Source organism: Vidua chalybeata, chromosome 5 (assembly GCF_026979565.1).
Source record: "Vidua chalybeata isolate OUT-0048 chromosome 5, bVidCha1 merged haplotype, whole genome shotgun sequence".
Taxonomy (NCBI): domain Eukaryota; kingdom Metazoa; phylum Chordata; class Aves; order Passeriformes; family Viduidae; genus Vidua; species Vidua chalybeata.
In genome coordinates this window covers 25,440,385-25,462,560 of record NC_071534.1, presented here as the reverse complement: position 1 = coordinate 25,462,560, position 22,176 = coordinate 25,440,385, and the positions used below count along the sequence as shown (strand labels likewise).

At 43.7% G+C, this 22,176-nt stretch overlaps 1 protein-coding gene across 1 annotated transcript in view; it reads left to right on the top strand.

The window, feature by feature from the left end:
- TMTC1 (transmembrane O-mannosyltransferase targeting cadherins 1) overlaps window positions 1-22,176 on the top strand; it is a 134,816-nt gene that overhangs the window by 81,140 nt on the left and 31,500 nt on the right. Inside the window, exons 10-11 of the mRNA XM_053943144.1 lie at window positions 5,606-5,770; window positions 14,262-14,375. Coding sequence (XP_053799119.1) covers window positions 5,606-5,770; window positions 14,262-14,375 — 279 coding nt within the window. The remainder of the gene's footprint in view (window positions 1-5,605; window positions 5,771-14,261; window positions 14,376-22,176) is intronic.

Below are 22,176 nucleotides of genomic sequence, written 5' to 3'. Positions count from 1 at the left end.
AGTCAGAGGAGATGGACAACAAAAAGGTTGGAGAGAGCAGCCCAGAACTGCCCCTTTAGTCTCTGGATCTTTTGGGTGACCCAGAAAATTTTTTTTTGTTTTGTTTTGTTTTCTTTTTTTTTTTTTTTTTTTTTTTTTTTTTTTTTTTTTTTTTGTTTTTTGTTTTTTTTTATCTAAGACTGGGCTTGAAGGTCTTTTCCAACCTTAATGTTTCTATGATTTTATGACCCAAGCACAACCTAGCATGCACATACAAGTACACTCTATTTCCAGATGGAAACATTCTTTTTCAAAGGTCAGTTTTCATTCTGGCCCAAACATCTCCAACCTTGAAAAACTTGACATTTTTCATAAAGCAACATCTTTGCTACTCTGCCAGCATAGCTCATCACTAGAGCTGTGTGCCTGAAGAGTGCATTTTGGGGCAGAAAGAACCACCACTAGGCTTATTTTTGCCAGTGCTCCTTTCCACATGTGACCGCTGTAGTGAGGCAGGAGCAGCCCCCAGGGCGTGCCAATCGTGCTTTTTGCAATCAATTACTCTCCATTAGGGAAGTGTGAGCAGAGCCGATGAGTTTAGGGATGAACTGTCTTTTCCCCTGCAGCAACAGCCCTGCCTGCAAGCTGCATTTCAGCTGGCTTGGCCTCTTCCTCTCAGTATCTTTCCTCTGCTTACGCTGCAGAGCTGGAGTAGCTAGGACTAGGAGCATGTAAAGTGTGTTGTGCCAGGTAATATATGTGTGGTGCTGAGGCTCAGAAGCTTGTGGGGAGCTATAAAAGTGAGAGAATCCGAATGTTTCCTCTCAGTATTTGGACCTGGCAGCAGTGCTCGCTTCTCTCTGAAGGGCAGCAGCGGAGCATCATACATTTAGTCATGAACGCAAGGGTTAAACTTGCCTCAGAGCAGCTTGGAAGAAAGGGTTGATTTTTATGGAGGGTAAGGGAGTCATCTTAAATAAGTGCTGGAAATCAAGAAGGAGTTTTGCAGCCCAGAAAGAGCCTCCTGGGTGAAATGTGGAAGCCAAGTGCATTTTCTGGTCTCAGTATACTTTTGATATAATCCCTTTTGTTGCATTAGCAGCCCCTGAATATGGCAGTGGTTCTTCCATGCTTCCACAGACTGCTTATAGGCAACTCTTTCCCAAACTGATATGTATGCATGGATGCATCTGGATTCTTATCTAGGCTGAGCTCTGACATCTGGAGTAACTGCTTTGATGAAATTGGTAGATTTACTCCAAGTTTACATTCGTGTAGTTGAGATTAAATCAGTTTTTAAAAAAACCCAAACAACTAGTTCACAAAATTACCATTAAAAAGTGTGAGGAAAGCATCTTTTCTGCATAGTTTCTCCCACCCTTTTTAAGCTCCTTTTTACAGCCCTACCTGGGTGAGTTAGAAGAGGCTGGAACTGCAGCTGCTGGTGTCCAGGCTGGTTCTCTCAGAACTTAGGTTCTCAGCCTGCTCTGACCATGCACTGTGCAAAGCCACAACTTGGAAAATGCAGTAGAAAGCATGACTAGAACACGCCTTGCTCTTCAGGAGTTTTCCACAGCAGCAGGTCTCCAAGCAATTTCTGAAGGAGGTAAAATGGTTTCTGATGCAGGCAGATTCCTATAGCAGAGCATCCTCATCATCCAGGGCATGCGGCTTTGATTAAATGCCATCACCATGAGAGCCAAATGCAGTGAAACTGTTCCTGACTTTTACTAAAAAGGGAGAAACGTGATCCACAGAGAGCGGAGCTGTGTGCAAGCATCATCAGTAACAGCCTCACCTAATGGCCAAAGGAAAGGTTGAATTTGCAATCTAATTACCCAAGATGTGTTTGCAAATATTAAATATATGCTGTTTTGGCTCTAGCTTTAATAGGGCAATACATATAGAGCACAGTGGGAAATAAGATCTATATGCCACCGCATTCCCATCTGCTTGTGCCTCCTATCACTTTGCTTCCTTACAGGTGGAACAATATTAACAAGCCACAGAAATGATAGACAAAAATGTGTCATTACCCAGCTCTCTGTGTGCAGTCTGCCAGAATCACATGGCAGTAGCACAGAGGGTTTCCCTGCCGGGCTGCCTGGCCCTCGGCCCTCGCTGTGATTCAGGGCATGCCTAAAGTGCCACTTTAATACTGCAGGAGTCTGAAACCATGAGGAATCATTAAACCATTGGCTTGTTGGGCCATTTGCCCAACTTTTCTGCTGCATCATGACATTCCTGAAGTTACAGGTTCCCCTGTAATGCATTCTCATTGTGAGCCCACATGAAATCTACTACCATGTGGACTTGGTGGGCTGTTTCTCAGGACCCCAGGGACCAAGGTGGCATGGACTTCTCACAGCTGTAGTAGGCTGTTGCTTATCCTACAAAAGCCAAAAAAAAAAAAAAAAAAGAAAAGAAAAGAAATAAAGCCTAGCAGTTTTACAATAATCCAGTGGAAAAGTGGAAAATGGTCTTAGCAAAGTGGTTTGGGGATTTTGCTTGTTTCCCACTGTTTTGGTTTTGCTACAAAGTATTTCAGAAAAGTGCTTGTGTGGCTATCCTTCAGGAGAAATGGTTCCCTCCCTAGGAAATGTTAGAGTTAACTAAGAAACCAAATAATCCCCAAACCTGAAACCCTGCAGCCTCAATGCATATGCAGTTACTACTGAGATGTCTGGAATGTAGTACTTAAGGGTAAGTTTTTCAAGGGGCAAACAAATCTTTGATGAAAGGTCATTTTGAGACATGTTCTTTTTTTTTTTTTTCCCTTTGTGTGGGAGTAAAACCTGATTTCCTGTTTGAGCCAGTGGTAAGATTTGATATGGAGTCAAGTCCCCCATCACTCTGAGAAGAAAAGCAAATCTATTTGAAATGTTCTCTGTGTTTGTAGGCAGTGGCAGGGTCACAGCAGAATTAACCACATAGGAGGCATTACCTGGCAAGTTACCTTCATCATCCAAATGCAGCCTCACTTGCACAGGCTCTTTCCACCAGGGTACAACTGCTTGGGCTGCTGCTGACTTGATAAAAGAGCAGCTTCAAAGGGCTCCTCTGAAGCCTGGTGAGGTCGGGATCAAGGGAAGAGGGATGAACTTGCATCTGGGGATGAATCTGTGGTGGGGTGAAGGGGGCTCTCCAGGTCCAGTGACTGTCAGGGCAGGTTGCTGCTGCAGCAGCTCCATCTTTGTGAATTTGGTACTTCACTGGTTCAAAATGTCATGGTCACCGTAATAAAGTTAATTTCTGTACTGGGACTGTTGAGTCTAGTGTGAAACAAGTGAAGTAAGGTATGACAGATTATGTGGTTTTGGAGCTGGGAAACAATGGTAATATAATTATGTGTTTTTGCTTTAATACGTTGGTGTGGATGCTCTGTTTTGTTTAGATCAGATCACGGGATCTGGAGGAGGTGTAGTGTGATACTGGCTGTGCCTCAGACTCAGTACTGCTGCTAAGGCAGAAATTCCCAACAGCCGGGACAGGATATGACATAAATACCAAGACATTGACATTTGCATTTTTTGTTTTCTGGATGCATTCACGATTCTGTAGGAAGGGTCTGTTCTTGAATACGTGAAGGTATAGGGAAATTACTTTGAAAATGACCTTGTGCTAAAGCAATTAAATAATATTTATTTCAGATAATTAATTCCAAGGGAAGGATAAAATTGAGGAAAGGCAAAATAACAGTGAAAACAGTCTGCAGACTTTGGAGGCATTTCTTGTTGGAAAGGGAGGGATTATTACTGAGATTAGCTTTTCAGAGGTTTTAAAATAGGGTTCAATAACTGTAAAGGCTGGATTGTTTGGTATCAATATCTCTATAGTTCTAAATGTTTGCATGCAGTTAATGTAGGTGCAATAAATATATATCTGCAAAAGAGTTAACGAAAAAACAGCACAACAAGAAATGGGTTATAGCAAAGTGCAAGCATAATTGAGAGACATAAATATATAGGTAACCATAAATATATATGTAACCACTTCTGAAGAATGGGAGAACTCAAAAACAGCAGTGAAAGAGTTCTGAATGCTCAGCAGATCTGATGCTGTCTCTGGATTTTCCCCATATGTCTGTGCTTCTCTCAGTGTTCTACAGGGCACCTGTACTGTGCCAGAGACAATGCAGTGGTGCTAATCAGTATGTGCAACAAAGGCAGGGTGATTCCTCAGTGACAGGAAGAATTCTTGTCCTTCTCCATCCTTGGGAAGCCTAAGCAATAGCAATGTTTCTAGCTCTCCAGTAGGGCAGAGAAACCATGCCAAGAAGCACACACAGATCTCCTCAAGTATGGAGAATTTTCCTTTTTCTGATTTCTACATTGTCGTTCACCATATTGTGTGCCTGCCTGCAAGGTCACCTCTGACAGGGGAATTTTGTTCTTAGATTTTCTTACCTCATAGCATTCTCACTGGGAAGTTGCTCGAACATCTCTGTACAGACCAGGAAAGCCTGTAAACCTCTGTCCAGAGTGTGGGCAGGTGCAATGATCTCTCTGCCTCCATCCTGCCTGCTTTTGAATGTGGATTCAGCTGGGGTTCAAGGTGTGCCAGTGTTTGGGAAGGGCTATGCTTTTGTCCCTGTTTATTGATCATCCCTAATTCAAGAGCCTTCTGCTCCCTTATTTCATCAAGGAGAGCTGCCTGGACTAAAATAGGTCTTAAGTCTAACACTAAGTCAGGTGCTAAGTAGCCTGAAGAGTTCTAGATAAGCTAATGAAATTTGTTGAGCAATAGAAATTTAAATTCCTTGTGAAAAATTACAAGTAGAATTAGCGATTACCAAGTACAGCAACCAAAAGCACTGAATTTCCAACTCAGATGGACATCATTGGAGGAATTAACATAACCCTTGAATTAAGGTAAATAATTACTGAATCGATGTAAATTTATTCAGGAGTAAGACTTCAGTTCAAATTTGGCTTGTGAAAATGCCACAAGTAGTTAGTTATTCATGGAGAGCCATGGAAGTGCTGGGCGCTGGAGATGACTGTGTGCCAGTTCATGGGAGGGCAGCAAGGAATATCTGCCAGCATATCTCAGCTCTTCTGGGCTGGCCTTGATGTAGGAGTGCAAGACCCAGACAGGCACTTCTGCCTTTTGGTGGTCTCTGTCACCTGCTCCTGCGGCAGCATTGACTACAGCACTGGCTCTCCTGCCTCAGCTTCACGATTTGTAAACTGGAGTTAATAGCAGCCACCACTGGGTTTGTTTGGAGACTTCCCCCTGTTAAAATGCCTGTCATTTCCACACTGCTCCAGTTGTGCTCAGTATTACTGTTATTACGTGGTGCTTTCCTAGCTTGCTGCTCAGAAAAGCAACTGCCTTCTGTGGCTGGTGTAAGCTACCATTATGCTGGGTTATATTATGTATGCAACTGTACTTTTGGCATCCAGGTCTATCATTTAGGTTAATTTGGAAATCGTGTAGTGACTTGAGGAAAACTGCTGTTGAATTGAAGTTTGTTAGCCCAGAAAATATCATTAGGCCAAAAATCCCCTGTAAGTGTGTAATAAATGCAATAGTGGATGGTCTTGCATATAAACCAGACACTTGAAATATAACTTTAGGTAAATTTTGCCTTTCTTTTTTTTTTTTTTTTTTTTTTTTCCCACAGTATGGGGTACTGCATCCTTTTTGTCCACGGTCTAAAAAAGCTGTCTACGTGGCTAAATAAATGGAGAATTACTGTTCCGACCCTCTTTGCTTTGCTGCTGCTGCTCTTCTCTTGGAAGACTGTGAAACAGAATGAAATCTGGCTTTCACGAGAATCCCTTTTCAGGTAGGAGTGACCACAGGAGAGTACTTGCATTTTTTATATTGTTTAAAGTAGGTTTGTTACATGGAACAAACTTTTTCTTAGAAAAAGTTGTGCTCTTGATGCGTTGATCTAATTAACACTTTTATTATCATAAAATAACACTTTTGGTTGTCTGATAACTGTGCAAAAGCTGGTTTCAGCAGTTTATATGCTGATGGACAAACTTTGGTTCTGACAATCACATTGTTAAGACATGCTGTTTTTAAATAACTTTGATTCTGTAAATTTAATGATAGTGTTATGCTTTCGTTTCTAAAGACATAGCAAAAGTTTTTTGCAACACTCCGAAATGCCATAGTAACGCTACTGTATATATTGAAATTTCTTTAGCAATGTTCTAATGACAAAAATAAAATGCCACAAAGTGCCAAACTTAATGTACCATATTTCATTTTATTTGATTATTCTTTGCCAAACGGCTCTGTTAACAACCTCATTTATGTATTTTCTTGCATTGAAACAGACTGTTTCATTTTGTGTTTTGCTAGAAAATGTATTGCGTTTGCCTCCAGCTGCTTTCAGCAGTTGTCTAATTGTGAAGTAATTGCAGAAACACAGGTGATCCGCACATGGGTTGAGCTTTATTTCCTAACTTATTGGCCAGAGCAAAGTTTAATTTATGCAGCACTAAAAGTATGAAATTGTTTTTTATGTGTACCCTTTGGTCTTCAGCAAACACTACTGAAGTGGTTGGAACTCTCTTAGTGGGGTGTTCTGGTTTGAAAGCAAAACCAGTGAGAGACTCCAAGTCAGAAATACGATTTATTGGGAAAAGGGAAAAAAAGACAAAAATACATGCAATGATACAAAAGGAAGACCACTGACAAAGTCAGAATACAACCTGACACCCGCTTTGGCCAGCGTGCTGGTAGCAGTCCAAATTGGAGTGGCTGCAGTCCTCTTGGAGTGGCAGATGTGGTTGCTGTGTCTTCTCGGAAACCTGTGGAAATTTCTGTCTAGAAATTCCTGGATTTATCCAGGTGGGAATGCCTAGCTTCTCCCCCTGGGCGGAGCATCTCACAATGGGCTGATGTTATTCTGAGTCACAAGGTGTGTTCTTAATCACCTGTTAAACAGAACTGGCTCCTGGAGAGTGTTATCTCTGAGTCATGGGGCAAGACATTGATGGGCCTATTAACAGGAGATAAGGAAAACTGTCCAGATGCAACTGCTACTCGGATGGTAATAGGAAACATCTTGGTGCTCAGTCTTGGACATGGGGCTATTTTTTAAAAAATCTGGAACTGGGATTTCTTCCCTCTGCATGATTCACGGAATATTCTGAGTTGGAAGGGACCCACAAGGACCATCGAGTCCGGCTCTTAAGTGAATGGCCCATAGAGGGATGGGATCAAACCCACAACCTCGGCACTATTAACAGCACGCTCTGACCCACTGAGCTAATCTCAGCTGTGCCTCATGGCTCTCTCAAACACTGTTTGCTGTTCAAGCAATGGTGACTGGCCTGGACTCACATAGCAATCCCCGTGGGACACACCTCCAGTCCAAACCTGGCCACTTGGAGGACAGTAGGAGGGTTTCCAAGTTGGACCACTCTCTTACTGAAGGGGAGGTGGGAATATGACAATTCCATGTGCAGATTTTCGGGCATCATATGCTGTTGTGCACAGCTGTGGTCACCCATGTTTAAGAACGATGAAGTCAGACTGTAGCAGGTGACAGGAGGATGTTTCCTTCTACTAAGGAGCATTCTAGGGACAACATGGATTGCTACAGGGTCTGTGGCAGAAGAGAGGGATAAGGTAATGTCTGCTTAGTTGGATACACATGGAGTTCTATCCTTCCAGCCTCCATTCAGAGCAGGGTGACTATTTACTGCCAGTTCCAGTTCTGAGGTCGTGCCATTGCTGCAGTGCAGCTCTGTGCTGGAGCTAACACACCTTTACCTCCAGGGAGGGACTTGGGGTAGCCAGGGCAGTACTCAGGGCTCGGTGCCTTAGCTTGAGCTGTTTCCCTCTTCAGCTCAGGAGTTTTGGGGATAGTACCAGGAGAGAGGTCTGCCCCGGGCTTTTGAAGGGATGGCAGAACTTTTAAATTCCTGCTGGTCATATTGTGGCCTGCCCCTGAGAGCAATCAGCAGCAGCTGCTGAAAAAAAGCACTGTAAGAACAGGGCCAGCAACAATAATGCTTCTCTCCACTTCTTTCCTAGCTTGCAGTAATCTGCAGTTTAAAGACTTCCTGAGTCAGGAGTTACTTGCTATTTTTGCTTTTAACAGCCACTGATGGACTTTTCTTCCATAATGTCTTTGACTGCTTTTTCAAATCTATTTATAATTTTGGCTTCTACAGCATCCTGTGCGCTGGGCTCTGTCGTTAAATTACAGAGTGTGCACACTAAGATTTCCCTCTGCGTGCTGGGAGCCTTCTGACTGATTATCTGGTTTGGTGTCCCCTAGTTCTGGTGTGCTGAATGAGTAGCTACATCTTGTCACTTAGGATAAGGCACTTCCATGCCTTGAACCCCCATGCCTTCACCTGTCTCCTTTTCATGCTGAAGTTAGCTGGTCTTGTACTCCTCTCACATGGAAGCTGTTGTGCATTTCTGATTCCTCTTGTCGGTCTTCTCTGGATGCTTTCATACTCCAAACTGTCCTTTTGAGAAAGAGGTCAGAATCACCTTTCAAGAGGTATGTGCAGCACAGTAACATAGGGCTGCTTTCTAGTTTTTGTTCTCTTCTCCTACTAATTCCTAATTTTCTGCTTGCCTTTTATGACCTCTCCTAAGCAGTGATTGATAATTTCACAGCACTCTCAATGCAAATTCCATGACACCTACTGTGACTGGAAGTACCAGGTTTTTAGACATGAATCTGTGTGCAGATTTATGCCGATTTAGAGTGTGTGTGTACACACTCTTCGATGCTTGTGTCTGTACCAACACTGCGTTTCTTGTGCCATCTTTTTTCCCCAGTCTTCAATACTGTGAGATCCTTCTGCAACAAAATTTAGTTAATTCTTCCAGTGTGATTCACACTGGTGTCATCAGCAAACTTGTCCCCTCCCTGTTTTCTCCCCTTTCAAGATCTTTTGTGAACACCTGAAGTAGCTCAGGTGCCATTGCATGTCTCCTGGGAACCCTGCTTGTACTCTTCTCCAGCTGTAAAAGCTGTTCACATATTCATGCTCTTTGCTTGCTGTCTTTCAGCTAAGTATTCATGAGAGGATCCTTCCCTGCACGGGCACTTCCCCTCTTACTCCATGGTGCCTTGAAGAAATTGGAAGTCTTTAGTGAGGGATTTTATATTAAAAAAAACCTTTTGAGCATTTAAGTGCTCAACATTGTTGTATGTGATTTTGATTGACTGGGCTATATTTGGATATTTATAAAGGCTTTCCATAGTTTCAATAGCGTGTATGTACCTGTTGAGTCTATAAAACACCAGTAGAGCTTCCCAGCTAACTCCTTTCTGCAGTATGCAAGGCTAGTTATTTGTTGGACTGTAGTTATCCAGAAATGTGCTAGAATTACGATTTATTATGGTTTTCCCCAAATTGCCTGAAGTGAAAATTACACTTTCTGGTCTGTTTCCCCCTCAAGATCCCTTCCCTGGAGCCAAATGAAGTAATGTTCATCAACTTCCATTCCCGTAGTGCCAGTCTCATTTAAATTATAGGCTACCTACCGCAGCTAATAGTTGCCTGTTTGATTTCCTTTGGATGCATTCTCCCAGACCCAACGGATTCATAACTGTTCTGGGTGTTGATTTGTTTTAAAGCCTTTTTTACTGCCACTTCAGTCAGAGACAGTGCTTGGGTCTTGCCCTGTGAGGAAAGGCTCCTGTGTGGCAACTCTTTTGGTTTCCCTGTAGCAAGCACTGGTGCAGAGGATCCATTTAGCTTTTCTGCTGTGGTCTTCTCTTCTTTAAGCACTACTTTTAGACCTCCATCATCTGTTTGCCTTAGGGGATCTTTGGCAGGTTTCCTCTATCTGATGTATTCCATTATTAGCTTTGATAGCTTTAGCAAGTTTTTCTTTAAATCTCTTTTGGTCTGCCTAATTATGGTTTATGTTTAACTGGCTGACGTTTATGCTATTTTCCTTTTTCCTTCTGTATCTGTTCCTTTTTAAATAATGGCTTTCATTTCTCATAGCTGTCTTCACTATGCTGTTTACCCTTATTGGCCTTTTTGTTGTCCTTTTAAGGTCTTCTTTGATAGGTGTTACACATCTCTCACAAGTCTGTAATGTGGTAGGATCCTCCTTGTTGATGGGAAGGAAATGTAAAAGAAGAATAGTATAGCAAGAAGATAATGTCATTCCAGGAGTGAGAGATCTTCCCTGTAGGGAAGAAAGAGGAGGCTGGTGAGGAGAGGAGGGAGAAGTGGATGGAAGTATGTGAAACAACAATAAATTTTAATGGACAGAACTCCTGTTCTGGAGGATACAGCGCAAATCTATAGATGTGGGAAAGGAGACATAATCAAACTACTTGGTATTCTCTGTGTGTTGAATTTTTTTTTAGGAAGTGTGCGCTGGGAGAATCTTTACTCACGATCCTGGTTCCTCATTCTTCTTTCTCCAGTTGCTGCTTTAATTAATTACTGCTTCTTCCCTCCTCTTAGTATTTTTTTTTTCCTTTCACCTCTACTTTTTGCTCCTCCATTTGCTTGTTTCTGCAGGATTGATCTTGATTCCCTTGGCTTTAACAGACCTGTTCTGTTAAATACGCTTTTTCTATGCTGGTCCGGGAGATGTTTGTATACTCAGTGTGTTCCTAGCTTTGTGCTTGTACCCCATTCCATCCCTTTCTTAAAACTTACACCATTTTGACATTGTGTGACACTGTTGCTATCTCTGGGCCATTGTGGCCACTCAGTCTTGAGGCATATTATTCCAAGACATCTCTAGAAGCCCCAAGCAATTTGTCTTACTGTGATGGCAGGTGATCAGGGAGGACTTACCTGTTAATTATTTAAGGAATTACCCTCTAGAGTGAATGCACAGGCCAGAAGGTCAGACTCCAACTGTGGTCAGCGTTAATGTCTAAAGCCAGGGAGAGGGAGGGGGGAGCTGTGGGCTGATCTCTGCATCCTCTGTACTGACCTTTCCAAGACTTGTCAAGCTGCCATGTTTCCTGTTGCTCCTGGAAAGCGTCCGCACGCGCTGCCCACGTTTGTGACAGTGCCTGGAAACCCAGTTGTAACCAGGAAAGGAACTGTACAAAAATGATGCTTTCTTAGTCAGCAGCTCCCCTTCCCAAGACAGGTCTGCTGACTTCAGGAATTTGCAAAAACTGCTCCAGTCCCAAAAGTGGCATTTACTGCTGTGTTATTTTGTTAATTCTGAAAGCCGGCTCAGATGAAGAGAGTAAGTCCCATTGCATTTTGGGCAGTTTAATATAGCCCAGCACAGATATCTGTGAAATCGGTACAAGGGTAGGAGGCCAAGGAAGATGGTTGTTTGTGTCATCCAGAGAATAATTTGCTGTAGGGAATCTTTGTTGATGATAATGATTCCCAAAGCAGAAGAGACATCATCAGTTTCTCAGGGTTCCTGCAGAGGCAGGAGTGGTCTCATGTTCTTCTAACTGAGCACTTTTCATATGGATATCACAGAAAATCAATGAAGCCTCAGCCCTGCACCCTGTCACCTTGTAGAGCAGAACACAAACTTAGGAACACAAGAGAGAGGATCACAGGGCTTTTTTCCCAGACGAAGTGGAATTTGGATGATGCTGGTATTTGAGGTTGGAAAATACCAGTGGCATTTAATTTCTCTGATTTATGGCTAATAGGCTTTTTGTTCTTCCCTGGGGAGGAAGTGTTACGTAAAAAGGTTTGCCTGTTGTTTATTTTCCATTTATGTTGCTTACTGCTGTCGTAGAAATCAGAAGGGAAGGAAATTCTCTGGAGAAGTGACGTCCAATGTCAGTGAGCTTGTTTCTGGCTGGAGCCAGATTGGTGCCATAGGTTTTCAGAAGGGCATGTGTGTGACAGGCTGGGGAACAGGGAAATAGGAGTTTGGAAAAGCACATTGGAAAATTATATTGAAATTGTGAGAGGGAGCTTGTGGGAAGCAGAAATGGAAAAACATTGTGTTCTGCTTTGTTATTTTTACTCCACCCTTTCCTTCTTGGCTTTCACTGTGGACGAGTGAAATTGTTTCCTCTGTCAACGAGCAAACAGCGTTCTTGACTGGTCAGGAGTCAGTTGGCAGGAGTGTTAACTCCTAAACTCTCCTGAAAATTCCCCTCTGCATCCAGTGCCGTGTTTGCTGCCTCCCCCAGCGCAGAGGCTCCAAGCAGCTTCAGTCATTGCTACGCGCATTTGCAGAATGAAACATTCCCCCTCCCTGCCCCTGTGAGGAGAATAAATAGGTCAGTGTGATGCAGAAGAGAGCATCTGAAGAACCCAAACCCACTTCTGCCTTTTCTGTGTCACCCCTGCCACCAGCAGAAGCACATAGATGCAAGAAGCTTTATTAGTGATATTCTAATAAATGGGACCAGCGGAATTAGTGATAAATTCTACTTAAAGGAAAACACTCCAGAATTAAAATATTTAAACGTATGTATCTTGCTGTTAAAACTGTATCTCATTAGAACTGAAGTGCTGGTGCATGTGTAATGTACTCCTCACTGTTAGCTCAGTCTGCTCTGTTTTGGCAGAGGCTGTAGCAGAGCAGCTCCTTGCACGTAGCTCTGAGAGAGCAGCACTTCTGAGTGCCATGTCTCTGCCTGTAACACTGATGCTGGTGTAATGAAACCCTGTCTGTATAAGAATTAATATTCCAGTAATGCCCAGAGGTTGTAAGTGTGTAGTTAATAGCTCCCAAGGCCAATGGAAATTAACACAGCCACAGCAGTCACACATTACTTGCTGCTGGTGCAGTATATCTTTGTGAAAACTAATATAGAAAATCATTCTCTTAAGAATAGCATCAATTAACTGATTTAATTCAGCGATTAGTCACAAAATGTCTTATTCCTGTAGTGCTCCCAATAAGTAATTTGGAAATACCTGATGATTAGGAAGCCAAATGCAGGGTGTACTTTTAATTTTAGAAGGCAAACCATGGCTGTGTTGAGCTGAACTCTGCACGGCAGTTGTGGGTGAAGCTTTGGAAGCTGTCACAAGTAGGTGTTAGTGATGCTGGATGCCACTGGCTGCAGATAACCAAAAGGATACCATATTTGCCTCTGTAATTCTTCAGTGCTGTTCTGCAGTGAAATCCCCCTCAAAGGGTTTCTGCAGCTCTGGGGGCATTTTCCCATGCAAGAGGGTGTGCACCCCACAGCAGGGGCTGCCTGTGACCCTGTCTCATTATTAACTTCCATGCTAACCAAAGTTAAATGGGAGAGGCAGACAAAGCAAAGCAACAAGACTTGGGAATTTTTTAGTCCTTGCTTTTCCTACCTGAGGTAGCAGGGTTGGAGATGCTGGGAGTAGAAAAGAGAGCAGCTGGCAGGAATCTGCTTGTGAGCAAGAAACAGCACTTTGTCTGCTTTTTTTACATGAACAGATTCATCCATCCTTATTTCCCATTACCTCAGAGAGCCCCTATTTATGTGCTGGAAAGGATTCCCCCATTAAATGGAGCACTGACTTCTCTGGATTCTTGCGGGGGAAATGTTTCTGTGGTGTATGTGCTCCTGTGATTTCTTTCTCTGTTTAACCTTGAAATGGCATTTCCTCTGGCTGTGCAAGGTGTACTTTGCTTTCTGTGCTCTCAATTAAGTGAATAAGCATATGCTTGCTTTTGTCTTTGTGCCCTCATTATTAATTCCAAATGTTGAGTTCAGTCTACATGTGGCAGGGGAGAGGGATGGGGTGGCTGTGCAGCCAGATATCCTCAGTCATGTATTATAATGCCAAAGTGTTATTTTGCCACCTGAGGGTGAGAGTCCCCATTAGCCCTCACCTCCTCGGCACACTCTGCTCAGCCTTAAACAGTGAACATGTGCTGGTACTTGGAGTATGCCATGCATTCCATCTAGTGGCTGATGCACATGGAAAATTTTGATACCCTCTTTCTGGTATCTGCCAGGTTTAAATCAAGGTTTTCATAAGATGCTTCATGACACTCAGGTTTAAGCAGGGACCCTGTTTTTAGAAATTACTACATGCTTTCCTTCTAAATATTAACTATTTAGGTTTTGGTCTTTCAATGTAGCAAGTCAGATTTTAGAATACAGCAGCATCTGGCCACAGGGAGTGTTGAAGTGTTGCTGCTGGAAGTGCCTGCAGTGGCAGCGACCAGGATGAGCTGAATTGCTGCCACACATTGATGTCTGCCCGGGGCGCTTGGCGCGTGGGACAAGCTGGGAGTTACAACATGAGCTGTGTTGGCACAAATGCACAGGAGGTGACGAGGTGCTCGGATTACGAGCAAGCTTTTCAGGAGAAGGGAGGGACTGTGAGAAGGTGCACCCAGGGGAAGGTGGGGTAACTTGGCTGCTAACAGTGTCCTGCTTCTGTTCCTCTTCACAGCTCAGGAGTGAAGACCTTGCCCCACAATGCCAAGGTGCACTACAACTATGCCAATTTTCTGAAAGACCAGGGCCGTAACGTTGAAGCAATCTACCACTACAAAACTGCTCTTAAGTAAGTCCCTCAGGGGCCTGGTGGGGCTCCTGCTGTTAACCTGTCTCTTTCCTGACAGGCATGGGGCAAGTTGGCTGCTCCTCATCCCTGGCTCCTTGGGAGCAGCTTGGCTTTGGGAGCCTGGGAAAATTCCCTGGCTCGGTGTTTGTGTGTCATGAAATGAGGTAGCCTGGCTTCCCTCCAGCTCCACACGTGTGTGTGTGTGTGTGCGCGTGCACTTCAGTATATGAGATGGAAATGTTACCATAGCTACACATTGAGTGATGAGGTGTCATTTACGCAGCTGAATGTATGCTGGTAAGCAGGAGGTAGTTGTCCTAAATGCATTTTCAGGTTTCTGACCCATTTATCTTTGTAAATTGTTAATGGTGCGTGCCTGGAAAATGTCAGTGCTGTAGCCATCTGAAGTGCAGTAACAATAATGGTACTTACTACTTGTGTTGAGGCTTCTGTCCACAGAGCTTTGCATGAATGCTAAACTAATTGATCCTGAAAATGCTCCTGTGCAGTAACAGGGCAAATATCATTGCTGAGGTTCTGTGCAGGGGGAAGCTGAAGCAGCAAGATTAATTGCCTTGCTTGACTGAATGGTAAATCAGGGCACAGGGCTGGGCTGTAATATGGGACACGTCCTGTGGTATTTGTGGAGGACCCTCCCTTCACACACAGATGGGATCATTCCATGTGAGCAGCTTCCCTCCACTTGTTGCTCCTGCCACTGCTGTTCATGCAGCTCAGCTGCTCCCCAGGCAGTGCTCAGTGCACCAAGCAGCTCACCCTAGATCCCCAAACCTCTCCCCTGTGGTTCTTGTGACCTGGGAGAAAGGACAAACCCCTTTGGGGAATGAATGCAAGGAAAAGGGGCTGGGGGGATGGTGTGGTGGCAAGGGAATGCAAGCATGGAGTGCACAGATAGTGTTTTCAGGAATAGAAGCATGTTGGGGAAGGACAGGCAAGGTGAAGAGTGGCTCTGATGGACAGCAAGGGCTGAGCTCAGCTCAATAGGGCATGCCAGGAGGTGGAAAAATGTTCTTTCCTGACTTGTGATGTGACAGAAAACTCCAGAAATTGCATGTATGGTTTGTCTTTTGGCCAGCTGACAGGGTTATGATAAAAGCTCTCCAAGGCTCCTAACCCACCCAGGCTGACCTATTGGGACAGGAGTTCATTGTCACTGAGGAGGGACTGAACCTAGGTGAAGGTGATTTTTAGCTTTTCTGAGCAACATCCTGTTCTGTTTTGCCATGCTGGGCATTTAGGAAGTAATTTAGAAAAACCTTCTCTTTTTTTTAAGTTTCCAGCAATGGAAAATCCAGCACAACCACCATTAAACTGTACTGAAGGTTAATTACATTGGCTGTTGAAAATGTCCTCCCTTATTTTTAGACTGATTCATTTAACGCCAGCTTCCAGTCATTGAATTTGTTTACACCTTTCAATGCCACACTGAAGATCCCATTACCAAAAGTCTGTTTTCCACAGAGTGATCAACTCCTCCCTTAACCTGCTGCTTGATAGGTGCTGATTTTTTCAGCATCACAAGGTTTTGCAGTTTTCCAGTTGTTCCTGTATCTAGTCTCTGAACTTCTTCCAAGTTACCAGTAAAGCCCATTGCAAGTTAAAAAGAAGAGGGACTGACAAAAATTATCCAAGCCCTGTGGTGGAGTGCACAGAGTAATGTAACTGCTCCTACCAACATTGCCTCTGCTTGTGTAAATGGAATTTGCAGACAAAAGATCTTCTCTAACTCAGCAGCACCCATTTATTGTAATTATAATGCTGTTTTCTGCTCTGCAGTATTTCAATTATGAAAGAGTCTGTTTTGAGAACTGATTGCAAACATTTTCTCAACTGTATTATAGAGCACTGTTTATGCTGATAGTGTTTATAGAGCATCTGAAGCCTTCTTGGGGCTTGGAGCCCCACACAGAAGCCATGCTCTTCTCTAGGTGCTTGGTGTCTCATGGCACTGGTGCTAGCACTCAACTTGCTTCAGTAATTCCAGCATTAGCTGGCAGTATGGAAAAGTGAAACTCACCTTGCACATTTTCTTTTTGACCCAAAAGTACAGGCTGGTAGTTGGAAGTCTCCATCATTGGGAATCTGCACTACTTGTTCTTGTCACATTGTATCTCTGCACTTACATTTTCCTTATATTTACTCCTTCTTCCTGCCTCTGGCACAGGGAAATTATCTGGGGTCTGTGAAATAAGCAATAGAACAGTGTAAGTAAAAAGTGCACTATGTTCTTCTGTTGAGAATTTCATTCTGTAATGTCTGTGTTTTCCCCTCAGACAGTCAGACCCTTTCTGCAGTGCCTAGGGTTGTGTGTGGGCCCTGCAGCCTCTGTTAGCAGGGTGCCTGCAGTGATGGCTGTGTTGAAGCAGGGAGAAACTGCTGGGTGTGGGACTGGCAGCCTCAGGTGGATATGGTGGCAGAGCATACCCAGGTATCACAGAAAACAGCTGCTATGTCTGAGCTGTTTACCCATCCTCACAGACACCAGCTCCTCACAGACTGCTCTGATTGTAGACCAATCTCCATAATTAGAGAGAAGGAAGTAGTAGCTGTAATATCCTGAGCAGAATTTGATGTTCAGGGTATTTTTGGCCACTGGCTTGACCTGGAAAGATGAATTACCACTCTGTAAATTTCCATGTCAGGGAGTAGGCAGACCAGCAGCTGAGGTATTTGCGCAGCAAGCTTTCATGATTTCCCACAGGTACCCCTCACTGAGTGCCTGCTCTCCCAGTGAGTGTGGGTGGATCCATCCTCCCCTGGTTACAGAAAACCCAAGCTTCTCAGGAGGCTTCACAATCCAGTGGCAGCACAGCCAAGAGTACAGAAGATAAAAATATTGTTTCTGCCTAGCGCTCAGTGAGCAGATCAATAGGGAATTAATAAGGAAATGGAGTCGATAAGGACATGGCTTGCTGCCTGGGAGCTCCTGGGAGATAGGGAAGGAGAGCTGCACTGCCTCACTGGGTGATGGCTCATTGACTATTCCAGCTTTGTGCCAAATGACAGTGCAGTTCTGCATGATCTCTGGTGAATGAGTTTAATTGTTTAGTAAAGAAAAAGTGATCTTGTCAGTCTGCACGCTGCTGCTTGAACTGTGAGCAATTTGCCAATCCACCAACTCCACCAACGTAAGGAGGTGCTTCCATGCACTCCTGCTCTGCCAGAAGTGCTGGTTGCCACGTGTCTGCCCAGCAGAGCAACACATTGCTCCTGGGAAGTTGTAACTGTGGGAAAGGATGCTGAAATGCACACAAGTCACCTAGTAAAATACTAGTAATTGATACTAAATCCTGGGAAAGTTGATCCCCAATGCTTTAACTGCTCCCTTTCCTGCTTTCAGAGGCAAATGGGATTCTCTGCTGGCAAATGTTGGTGTACCTCTGTTAGCTTCAGGGCAGAAAAGTGGTGGAGGAGAATAATGTGTTTTCTCTGACAGTGGAACTGCAGGGCAGGTTTCCAAGGCAAACTTGGCAATCAGTCCGAACAACCACCATTGCAGGTGGCCCATCAGAAAACTCATTCCTCAGCCCAGCCCAGAGACCAGTGACACAACACCCTCACCTAACCAGACTTGGGTAATTAGTGCAATCTAATTATTATTATCTATTATTATTATTATCTATTATTATCTATTATTATTATTATCTAATTCTTCAAGAGTGTTCATTTGAACACTTGAAATGAAATGAAAAAAATGGGGAACGACATTTGAATTGGAGATGGGGAGAATGAAAAGGAACAAAAATTCTTTATATGAAGGAAAAGCTCTTCCTATATGTAGTTCCTAAAAGGGGAATGGAAATGGAGCTCTTCAGTTACCCTTAAAACAGCCCCAAAAAACAGCTGGCATTCAGCAATTGTGGAGTGGGTTATAAACCTTTCAGCTTACCTACAGTCAAACAAGAAAAACACACTGCTGGATTAAACTGCTTCACTGGTTTGCCTGACATATGGTAGCGACCCCAGGAGATCCTTGGGGTTTTTCCTTCAGAAAGTAAAGGTCGGAAACAGTCCATCTGAGATGTGAGTCGACCGTGGCTATTCTGAAAGCTGGCCTTACTTTCTTGCTGCTGCTCCTGCTGCAGATTTGTGGCTGTTATTAGGAATTCTGGAGAACTTCTACTCCTGGAGATCAAACCGTGCTGATCTTATCTCAAATCTATCTCACCACTTGTCTCCCATTTGTGAGTGAGAATATGAGGTTGTACAACCTCACTCAAATATGAAGAACAACTCTGATGTGCTAATGAAGATATTTTTGCTGTTGTTTGTAGTTACCAAGCTTTTGTCCTGCTTCTCCCCAGACTTGTGTGCTTGATGTTACTGTTTGAGAGTGTTACATTGCCCTTCAGCAATGCACATGGGCTGACATGCGGAGAGAAAAACAGCAGAGCCTTAAAACCCAATTGGTGAACATTCATTATCAATTAAATCAATCTCATTTTAACAATGGAGAGGAGAAAAATAATTCACCTTACCTCCTACAATTGCACTCATTCAACATTTTGATTCCCAAAGCAGTTCTTACCATCCCTCTCTGTGTTTGTTTCCAGGGCAGTGCTTCCCATGGAGGGCAGATCATCAACGTGAGCATCAGCGGGTGGGGCTGAAGGAGGTTGCTGAGTTCCTTGCTGGAGTTGGGTGGATACACATGCTAATAAGTAGTTCTTTGCTACCCAAGCTGCATTTCTGTGTCTGGAAAAAGGTCATAATCTAAAAATTCATGTTTGCCTTCTGGATGTTAAAACATAGCTGACAGTACAGAGTCCTGCAGGAGGTGTCCACCTCATGTAATGTGATACTGTGGATTTGTTTACATAAATGCCCTGGTGTGTGTACCTGAGAGTGCACACACTTCTGCAGCGTTACCTCTGTGTGTGTGCACATCCATCAGCAGGTTCCTAGCCACAAGTTCCCCTTGGACTTTCCCTGCCAAAGGCTGCTGACCAAACAGAGCGGGAAGGGGACCAGCCTGCTGTACAGGAACCCTCATTCCCCCTTGTGGCATCTTCTGTAGGTAGGAGCCTCTGGACAGCAAGTAGGAGCTCTTGGACTGGTTTTCTTTGCAGTTCAGGGAGCTGTTCTGCTGTTCAGCTGTGAGAGAGAGCAGAGAGTGGGCCAGGAGGTAGGGAAACCAGTATGGAAACACTTGGTGCTGCAACTTGTGTGGTCTGGCTCTTGCAGAGCTTGCAAGTAATGCATCTTAGGGCATTGCTTACAGCCTGGAAATGGGGAATGCTGGTTTGTGGCATCAGTAAGGATCATGAAATCATGGTTAGTACTCAAACACAGGCTAGATGGAGAAGGGAAAACAGTGTAAGCAGCTTATCTGTATCCCTCATTTGAGGGAGCAGAATTGGTTCATAGCATCACTGGATGCTGGGTGGAAAAGAAAAGAAAAAAAAAAACAAGGCTGTTCTTTTACCTCACTACATTTTAGAAATAAAGCCCTAATGCTGTAAGGGAGACTCAGGTTTCTTCCTAAGATTTCCCACATACCTTCCTGCTGGGTTTTTATATATCTTAAATCAACAGTATCTGGGGTTGTTTAAATTCAGTTAAATTGCACTCTCCATGCAGTAAAAAAACCAGTGTTCTTACAGCCCTTTATGTGTGTGTGTCAATGTATTTGCCTTGAAAATGCCTCTCAGTGTGGACTGCAGGTGGCCTTGGATACCATCTGTGATTTATTTCTGGGAAGAATTAAAATACCAGCACCATTTGTTAGCCTGTTTTTACAGCGAGTAAAAATGTGCAGTGCTGCTTTGCTATGGTTGCTTTTGCTCCTGAAACCGTGAGTGCCCTTCTGACATTCTGATATTTCTTAGGTCAGGCCTTTGGAGCAAGCCTGGAACATCTTCATAGAGATTTCATGTAATGCTCTGTGTTAGTGGATGTTATGGGCTGGAGGTGGAGCATGTCCAGGCAGTTGGGAATATCTTTGTGTGGTGCTCTGATTTGAGCTTTGACAGTGGCCTAAAGGAGTATTGTGTAGGTATGTGGTGGCTGTCTTGAAGCTGGACAGAATTGTTGAGTGTTTTAATGGTAATTGATGGCTGAAAGGGCTGCCTTATAATTTGAATCAGAGACTTAATGGCCTTTACAACACATTGCATGGGACAATGGCCAAATTACTTCAGCCAGTGTAATTTATTCTTGAACCTGATCTCTATAAAGCAGTAATCCCTGCCTCTTTTGAGGGCTGCTCCAGCTCTGCTCAGTTTTTCTGCTTTTTAGTGACAAAATAGCAATCAATGCACAGGCTTTTATATACTTCAAAACAGAACTGGTATAAGTGCAGCCATGAGTCCTGATGCAGAGACAGCGTGTGTGCATTTAGAGCCATAGGAGCTGGGTGTGCCTGCTGGGATGGACAGATGGATGTGCCAGCCCTGGACACTGATGGTTACAGGTGGTGGGGTCCCTTCCTACACCGTGGTGTCATCTTATGGGTGCAGGATCTTCTATGCTGCCCTTCAAAGACTTGCTGGCTTTTCAAACACATTATCTTCAAGATAAGCCCCCATCATCTCTGCGGATGACAACTCCATAGCCTTCCTCAGAACTGCATCAAAGCTCTGCCTTCTTCTGTATTGGGGACCGATAAAAAAAATCTGGAGTGAAAAATGCTCCCCTAATGAAAACTGTTTTCTTATTAGGACAAGGCATCTATTTTGCTTTTCCTGTGGGGTACGCAGAGAGAAACTTATGGTGTATTTTGCACTTTTTCAAGTCTACCTTTCACTTTTGGCTAATGATAACCTCAGATCCAAGAGCTGGTTACTCATTCCCACAGGCACTGCTTTTTTCTTAGCCTGCTGTCCTTGTTTTGATGAAAACTGTGCAGTATGAGGCTGTACAGCTTCCCCTGGCACCTGGGAGCCTCAGGAGATGACAGGCATGATTTCACCCCCATTTGCTTCGGTGAGAGTATGTTGTTATTGTATCCCCTCATGCCACCTTTGATTGAAGGGCTCACTTGCTGGTCTCTTGCTTGCTGTGGGATCCCTCAAGATTCTGTGGGCTCTATGGAGGTGGCTGCATTGTTCACACTGTCTATAAGTCAGGCAAGTTGTCTTTTCCTGGGCTTTGGGAGTGTTGAAATTTCTGGGATTTTCAGGACTTGCGTGGATCCTGCATAAATTCTTTATGTGAGAGAATAAGCAGACAGCTCTGTGAGATGACCTCGTGTTGCCTCGTCACTTCAGGAAACATGCAAGTTTAGCAGGAAAGATTTTATTTATTTCTATTTAGCGGTGATATTGTTTGACTTAAAATCCTGTTTTTTCTTGTCAACTCTAACTCTCAGGCTTCTACCCCTGCCCAAGTTTGAAAATCTAATGAAAATTTATAAATTGTAATATTGCTTAGTGTGCTACTGGTTGGTTATTTGAATGGCATGCTTTTGGATATTGCTGTAGGTTGGGGGTATTTTTTCCTTAATGGATATCAAGCTCAAAGAATTCACGAAGCTTTTGTCAGTGTACAGATTAAATCTGTTCAGCTTCTCTATGGTTATTTTTTTTTCCCCATTTCTGTCCTGGAGAGGTTTCTCTCAATATCAGGGTGCTCTGCATTTCAGCCTGGGAGGCTGACCATGCTAAGAGGGTTTCCTGGTGGCAGGGCACCTGTAGGATGCTCTTCCTTGCTGATGGGCAGGGGGAGAAGCTGATGCCTCAGGTTTTAGCTTTTATATTTTTCAGATTCTGCACTGCTTTAGTGTGAGCTTCATATTAGGGAATAGTAAGCTCTCTTCACAGAGTAGGTAGACAAAACAAAT